General features: G+C 47.5%; 1 protein-coding gene across 1 annotated transcript in view; it reads right to left on the bottom strand.

The window, feature by feature from the left end:
- Positions 1-1979: 1979 nt before the first annotated feature.
- rsph9 (radial spoke head component 9) overlaps positions 1980-9303 on the bottom strand; it is a gene marked incomplete at its 5' end in the record, with an annotated part of 32256 nt that continues 24932 nt past the window's right edge. Inside the window, one exon of the mRNA XM_079531512.1 lies at positions 1980-2144. Within this exon, the coding sequence (XP_079387638.1) occupies positions 1984-2144 (161 nt within the window). The remainder of the gene's footprint in view (positions 2145-9303) is intronic.

The raw sequence follows: 9303 nt of genomic DNA, 5'->3' as shown, positions 1-9303 counted from the left end.
CCTTTCCAAAGTCGCCCGGCCTCAGCAATACATGCGTTAAATGAACAGGTAGAACTTCACAGTGTAGACGGGGGTCTGGGCCTAATGTATGTCAGGTAGAACTTCACAGTGTAGACGGGGGTCTGGGCCTAATGTATGTCAAACTGTAGACGGGGGTCTGGGCCTAATGTATGTCAAACTGACATACATTTAAATGACATTAAAAAAGAAGAATCACTCTTTTTGTTACAACATGAAGGGCAGGTCCAGGTTTTTAACCCATTTAGACCTGAGGACGATTCTAGAAAAACCTTCTAAAAGACAGTTTTCTGAAAAACCCCATGTTTCTTTATCAGTGGTCATTTCCATGTCAAGGACCCCCAGAAATATATGTATTTGGCCGCCGACCCCCAATTGAAAATATGTTGTTCCAGGGACCCACGTTCGCTCTGAACGTGCCACATTTGCGCCACATTTTCACGATTTTTCAAAAATAGCAGATCTACAAGCTCGTAGCGCGGCACTCGGTGCCGTGCTATGAGCTTGTAGATCTGCTATTTTTTCAACAGCTAAAGTATAACTTAATGCTAGGAACACCAAAAGGGGTTCCAGCCCTGAATGGATGCTGCTACAACATGAAGGGCAGGTCCAGGTGTTAATAATCACTGCTGGTACAACATGAAGGGCAGGTCCAGGTGTTTATAATCACTGCTGCTACAACATGAAGGACAGGTCCAGGTGTTAATAATCACTGCTGCTACAACATGAAGGACAGGTCCAGGTGTTAATAATCACTGCTGGTACAACATGAAGGGCAGGTCCAGGTGTTTATAATCACTGCTGCTACAACATGAAGGACAGGTCCAGGTGTTAATAATCACTGCTGGTACAACATGAAGGGCAGGTCCAGGTGTTTATAATCACTGCTGCTACAACATGAAGGACAGGTCCAGGTGTTAATAATCACTGCTGCTACAACATGAAGGACAGGTCCAGGTGTTAATAATCACTGCTGGTACAACATGAAGGGCAGGTCCAGGTGTTTATAATCACTGCTGCTACAACATGAAGGACAGGTCCAGGTGTTAATAATCACTGCTGGTACAACATGAAGGACAGGTCCAGGTGTTAATAATCACTGCTGCTACAACATGAAGGACAGGTCCAGGTGTTAATAATCACTGCTGGTACAACATGAAGGACAGGTCCAGGTGTTAATAATCACTGCTGGTACAACATGAAGGACAGGTCCAGGTGTTTATAATCACTGCTGGTACAACATGAAGGACAGGTCCAGGTGTTAATAATCACTGCTGGTACAACATGAAGGACAGGTCCAGGTGTTAATAATCACTGCTGGTACAACATGAAGGACAGGTCCAGGTGTTAATAATCACTGCTGGTACAACATGAAGGACAGGTCCAGGTGTTTATAATCACTGCTGGTACAACATGAAGGACAGGTCCAGGTGTTAATAATCACTGCTGGTACAACATGAAGGGCAGGTCCAGGTGTTTATAATCACTGCTGGTACAACATGAAGGACAGGTCCAGGTGTTTATAATCACTGCTGCTACAACATGAAGGACAGGTCCAGGTGTTAATAATCACTGCTGGTACAACATGAAGGACAGGTCCAGGTGTTTATTATCACTGCTGCTACAACATGAAGGGCAGGTCCAGGTGTTAATAATCACTGCTGGTACAACATGAAGGGCAGGTCCAGGTGTTAATAATCACTGCTGCTACAACATGAAGGGCAGGTCCAGGTGTTTATAATCACTGCTGCTACAACATGAAGGACAGGTCCAGGTGTTTATAATCACTGCTGCTACAACATGAAGGACAGGTCCAGGTGTTAATAATCACTGCTGGTACAACATGAAGGGCAGGTCCAGGTGTTAATAATCACTGCTGGTACAACATGAAGGACAGGTCCAGGTGTTTATAATCACTGCTGCTACAACATGAAGGGCAGGTCCAGGTGTTTATAATCACTGCTGCTACAACATGAAGGGCAGGTCCAGGTTCCTGGACCCGTCTCCCATGTAGAGGTACCCGTGGTGAGGGGTGGAGGGAACGTGATAGAAGGTCAGGCCGAGCCACCGCAGGCTGCGGAGAACACACACACTGCTGGCCTGCTCCCATTGGACGCTCCACGACCCTGCATCCAATCAAACACAAGACACACATGGTCAAATACAAGGTAATTGGTGCATTTATATAGCGCCTTTATCCGAGGCGCTTTACAGAGATTGTGCATTATATTCACACATTCACACACCTTTACATAGATTGTGCATTACGTGCACGCATTCACACACACATTCACACACCTTTACATAGATTGTGCATTACGTGCACGCATTCACACACACATTCACACACCTTTACATAGATTGTGCATTACGTGCACGCATTCACACACACATTCATACACCTTTACATAGATTGTGCATCACATTCACCCATTCATTCACACACATTCACACACCTTTACATAGATTGTGCATCACATTCACCCATTCATTCACACACATTCACACACCTTTACATAGATTGTGCATCACATTCACCCATTCATTCATACACCGATGGCGGAGGAAACCAACCAGCACATCGGGAGAAATTAGGGTTTCAGTGTCTTGCTCAAGGACACTTCGACACTAACTCTGGGGGAGGCCACAGGGATCGAACTGCTTAGTCCGGCTGCTCTACCGGCCACTCTACAGTTTAGACATTTAACAGATGCTCTTATAATCCAGAGTCATTTACAGTAAGCCAGGTACTGTACACACACATCGAAAATAGCCGATCCAAAATGTACAATTGAGTCATTCGGCAGACGCTCTTAAAGCCAGAGCGACAACACAAGGTAATACATCAAATGCATAGAAACGGTCATCTAGGAGCATCTAGAATATATCGTAGAATATCCAAAGACAAGCTATAGGACAGGCTCACTACACCTGTACATGTGGTGAGCTATAGGACAGGCTCACTACACCTGTACATGTGGTGAGCTATAGGACAGGCTCACTACACCTGTACATGTGGTGAGCTATAGGACAGGCTCACTACACCTGTACATGTGGTGAGCTATAGGACAGGCTCACTACACCTGTACATGTGGTGAGCTTGTAGATCGGCTATAGGACAGGCTCACTACACCTGTACATGTGGTGAGCTTGTAGATCGGCTATAGGACAGGCTCACTACACCTGTACATGTGGTGAGCTTGTAGATCGGCTATAGGACAGGCTCACTACACCTGTACATGTGGTGAGCTTGTAGATCGGCTATAGGACAGGCTCACTACACCTGTACATGTGGTGAGCTTGTAGATCGGCTATAGGACAGGCTCACTACACCTGTACATGTGGTGAGCTATAGGACAGGCTCACTACACCTGTACATGTGGTGAGCTATAGGACAGGCTCACTACACCTGCACATGTGGTGAGCTATAGGACAGGCTCACTACACCTGTACATGTGGTGAGCTATAGGACAGGCTCACTACACCTGTACATGTGGTGAGCTATAGGACAGGCTCACTACACCTGTACATGTGGTGAGCTATAGGACAGGCTCACTACACCTGTACATGTGGTGAGCTTGTAGATCGGCTATAGGACAGGCTCACTACACCTGTACATGTGGTGAGCTTGTAGATCACTACACCTGTACATGTGGTGAGCTTGTAGATCACTACACCTGTACATGTGGTGAGCTTGTAGATCACTACACCTGTACATGTGGTGAGCTTGTAGATCACTACACCTGTACATGTGGTGAGCTATAGGACAGGCTCACTACACCTGTACATGTGGTGAGCTTGTAGATCGGCTATAGGACAGGCTCACTACACCTGTACATGTGGTGAGCTATAGGACAGGCTCACTACACCTGTACATGTGGTGAGCTATAGGACAGGCTCACTACACCTGTACATGTGGTGAGCTTGTAGATCGGCTATAGGACAGGCTCACTACACCTGTACATGTGGTGAGCTATAGGACAGGCTCACTACACCTGTACATGTGGTGAGCTTGTAGATCGGCTATAGGACAGGCTCACTACACCTGTACATGTGGTGAGCTTGTAGATCGGCTATAGGACAGGCTCACTACACCTGTACATGTGGTGAGCTTGTAGATCGGCTATAGGACAGGCTCACTACTCCTGTACATGTGGTGAGCTTGTAGATCGGCTATATTCAGGCTCACTACACCTGTACATGTGGTGAGCTATAGGACAGGCTCACTACACCTGTACATGTGGTGAGCTATAGGACAGGCTCACTACACCTGTACATGTGGTGAGTTGTAGATCGGCTATAGGACAGGCTCACTACACCTGTACATGTGGTGAGCTATAGGACAGGCTCACTACACCTGTACATGTGGTGAGCTATAGGACAGGCTCACTACACCTGTACATGTGGTGAGCTATAGGACAGGCTCACTACACCTGTACATGTGGTGAGCTATAGGACAGGCTCACTACACCTGTACATGTGGTGAGCTATAGGACAGGCTCACTACACCTGTACATGTGGTGAGCTATAGGACAGGCTCACTACACCTGTACATGTGGTGAGTTGTAGATCGGCTATAGGACAGGCTCACTACACCTGTACATGTGGTGAGCTATAGGACAGGCTCACTACACCTGTACATGTGGTGAGCTATAGGACAGGCTCACTACACATGTACATGTGGTGAGCTATAGGACAGGCTCACTACACCTGTACATGTGGTGAGCTTGTAGATCGGCTATAGGACAGGCTCACTACACCTGTACATGTGGTGAGCTATAGGACAGGCTCACTACACCTGTACATGTGGTGAGCTATAGGACAGGCTCACTACACCTGTACATGTGGTGAGCTATAGGACAGGCTCACTACACCTGTACATGTGGTGAGCTATAGGACAGGCTCACTACACCTGTACATGTGGTGAGCTATAGGACAGGCTCACTACACCTGTACATGTGGTGAGCTTGTAGATCACTACACCTGTACATGTGGTGAGCTTGTAGATCACTACACCTGTACATGTGGTGAGCTTGTAGATCACTACACCTGTACATGTGGTGAGCTTGTAGATCACTACACCTGTACATGTGGTGAGCTATAGGACAGGCTCACTACACCTGTACATGTGGTGAGCTTGTAGATCGGCTATAGGACAGGCTCACTACACCTGTACATGTGGTGAGCTATAGGACAGGCTCACTACACCTGTACATGTGGTGAGCTATAGGACAGGCTCACTACACCTGTACATGTGGTGAGCTTGTAGATCGGCTATAGGACAGGCTCACTACACCTGTACATGTGGTGAGCTATAGGACAGGCTCACTACACCTGTACATGTGGTGAGCTTGTAGATCGGCTATAGGACAGGCTCACTACACCTGTACATGTGGTGAGCTTATAGATCGGCTATAGGACAGGCTCACTACACCTGTACATGTGGTGAGCTTGTAGATCGGCTATAGGACAGGCTCACTACTCCTGTACATGTGGTGAGCTTGTAGATCGGCTATATTCAGGCTCACTACACCTGTACATGTGGTGAGCTATAGGACAGGCTCACTACACCTGTACATGTGGTGAGCTATAGGACAGGCTCACTACACCTGTACATGTGGTGAGTTGTAGATCGGCTATAGGACAGGCTCACTACACCTGTACATGTGGTGAGCTATAGGACAGGCTCACTACACCTGTACATGTGGTGAGCTATAGGACAGGCTCACTACACCTGTACATGTGGTGAGCTATAGGACAGGCTCACTACACCTGTACATGTGGTGAGCTATAGGACAGGCTCACTACACCTGTACATGTGGTGAGCTATAGGACAGGCTCACTACACCTGTACATGTGGTGAGCTATAGGACAGGCTCACTACACCTGTACATGTGGTGAGCTTGTAGATCGGCTATAGGACAGGCTCACTACACCTGTACATGTGGTGAGCTTGTAGATCACTACACCTGTACATGTGGTGAGCTTGTAGATCACTACACCTGTACATGTGGTGTGCTTGTAGATCACTACACCTGTACATGTGGTGAGCTTGTAGATCACTACACCTGTACATGTGGTGAGCTTGTAGATCACTACACCTGTACATGTGGTGAGCTATAGGACAGGCTCACTACACCTGTACATGTGGTGAGCTTGTAGATCGGCTATAGGACAGGCTCACTACACCTGTACATGTGGTGAGCTATAGGACAGGCTCACTACACCTGTACATGTGGTGAGCTATAGGACAGGCTCACTACACCTGTACATGTGGTGAGCTATAGGACAGGCTCACTACACCTGTACATGTGGTGAGCTTGTAGATCGGCTATAGGACAGGCTCACTACACCTGTACATGTGGTGAGCTATAGGACAGGCTCACTACACCTGTACATGTGGTGAGCTTGTAGATCGGCTATAGGACAGGCTCACTACACCTGTACATGTGGTGAGCTTGTAGATCGGCTATAGGACAGGCTCACTACACCTGTACATGTGGTGAGCTATAGGACAGGCTCACTACACCTGTACATGTGGTGAGCTATAGGACAGGCTCACTACACCTGTACATGTGGTGAGCTATAGGACAGGCTCACTACACCTGTACATGTGGTGAGCTATAGGACAGGCTCACTACACCTGTACATGTGGTGAGCTATAGGACAGGCTCACTACACCTGTACATGTGGTGAGCTATAGGACAGGCTCACTACACCTGTACATGTGGTGAGCTTGTAGATCGGCTATAGGACAGGCTCACTACACCTGTACATGTGGTGAGCTTGTAGATCACTACACCTGTACATGTGGTGAGCTTGTAGATCACTACACCTGTACATGTGGTGAGCTTGTAGATCACTACACCTGTACATGTGGTGAGCTTGTAGATCACTACACCTGTACATGTGGTGAGCTTGTAGATCACTACACCTGTACATGTGGTGAGCTTGTAGATCGGCTATAGGACAGGCTCACTACACCTGTACATGTGGTGAGCTATAGGACAGGCTCACTACACCTGTACATGTGGTGAGCTATAGGACAGGCTCACTACACCTGTACATGTGGTGAGCTTGTAGATCGGCTATAGGACAGGCTCACTACACCTGTACATGTGGTGAGCTATAGGACAGGCTCACTACACCTGTACATGTGGTGATCTTGTAGATCGGCTATATTCCCGTCCTGCGACAAGCTTATTAAAAGTGCTTAACCAATTTAGACCTGAGGACGATTATAAAAATGTCTTGACAGTTTTCTGAAAAACCTACCGTATGTTTCTGTCAGTCATTCTCAAACATTTTCACATGTATTTGGCCGCCGAGACCCCCATCTGAAAACATGTTGTTCCAGGGACCCCTCGGTAGCAAAGATTTGAGTTAAAAACGTTCGCTCTGAAAGAACATATATTCAAATATTTGCGTAGATAGCAGATCTACAAGCTCGTAGCGCGGCATTCGGTGGCGCACTATGAGCTTGTAGATCTGCTATTTTTCAATAGCTAAAGTATAACATGATGCTTTAAACACCAAAGGGGGTTCCTGCCCAGAATTGATTAATAAACGGTGGTCATATATATATATATATATATATATATATATATATATATATATATATATATATAGTTCACAGTTGGAAAACCTGCTCCACAATAATATATACATTATGGGTTGACCCCCCAGACACCAGTAAACATTATGGGTTGACCCCCCAGACACCAGTAAACATTATGGGTTGACCCCCCAGACACCAGTAAACCATTATGGGTTGACCCCCCAGACACCAGTAAACATTATGGGTTGACCCCCCAGACACCAGTAAACATTATGGGTTGACCCCCCAGACACCAGTAAACATTATGGGTTGACCCCCCAGACACCAGTAAACCATTATGGGTTGACCCCCCAGACACCAGTAAACCATTATGGGTTGACCCCCCAGACACCAGTAAACATTATGGGTTGACCCCCCAGACACCGGTAAACCATTATGGGTTGACCCCCCAGACACCAGTAAACATTATGGGTTGACCCCCCAGACACCAGTAAACATTATGGGTTGACCCCCCAGACACCAGTAAACATTATGGGTTGACCCCCCAGACACCAGTAAACCATTATGGGTTGACCCCCCAGACACCAGTAAACCATTATGGGTTGACCCCCCAGACACCAGTAAACCATTATGGGTTGACCCCCCAGACACCAGTAAACCATTATGGGTTGACCCCCCAGACACCAGTAAACCATTATGGGTTGACCCCCCCAGACACCAGTAAACATTATGGGTTGACCCCCCAGACACCAGTAAACCATTATGGGTTGACCCCCCAGACACCAGTAAACCATTATGGGTTGACCCCCCAGACACCAGTAAACCATTATGGGTTGACCCCCCAGACACCAGTAAACATTATGGGTTGACCCCCCAGACACCAGTAAACATTATGGGTTGACCCCCCAGACACCAGTAAACCATTATGGGTTGACCCCCCAGACACCAGTAAACCATTATGGGTTGACCCCCCAGACACCAGTAAACATTATGGGTTGACCCCCCAGACACCAGTAAACATTATGGGTTGACCCCCCAGACACCAGTAAACATTATGGGTTGACCCCCCAGACACCAGTAAACATTATGGGTTGACCCCCCAGACACCAGTAAACATTATGGGTTGACCCCCCAGACACCAGTAAACATTATGGGTTGACCCCCCAGACACCAGTAAACCATTATGGGTTGACCCCCCAGACACCAGTAAACATTATGGGTTGACCCCCCAGACACCAGTAAACATTATGGGTTGACCCCCCAGACACCAGTAAACCATTATAAGTTGACCCCCCCAGACACCAGTAAACATTATGGGTTGACCCCCCCAGACACCAGTAAACATTATGGGTTGACCCCCCAGACACCAGTAAACATTATGGGTTGACCCCCCAGACACCAGTAAACATTATGGGTTGACCCCCCAGACACCAGTAAACATTATGGGTTGACCCCCCAGACACCAGTAAACCATTATGGGTTGACCCCCCAGACACCAGTAAACATTATGGGTTGACCCCCCAGACACCAGTAAACCATTATGGGTTGACCCCCCAGACACCAGTAAACATTATGGGTTGACCCCCCAGACACCAGTAAACATTATGGGTTGACCCCCCAGACACCAGTAAACATTATGGGTTGACCCCCCAGACACCAGTAAACATTATGGGTTGACCCCCCAGACACCAGTAAACATTATGGGTTGACCCCCCAGACACCAGTAA

The sequence above is a fragment of the Electrona antarctica genome (assembly GCF_951216825.1).
Source record: "Electrona antarctica genome assembly, contig: scaffold_595, whole genome shotgun sequence".
In the NCBI taxonomy this organism is placed as follows: domain Eukaryota; kingdom Metazoa; phylum Chordata; class Actinopteri; order Myctophiformes; family Myctophidae; genus Electrona; species Electrona antarctica.
The sequence above is the reverse complement of the archived record's forward strand: the minus strand, read 5'-3'. Positions and strand labels throughout refer to the sequence as shown.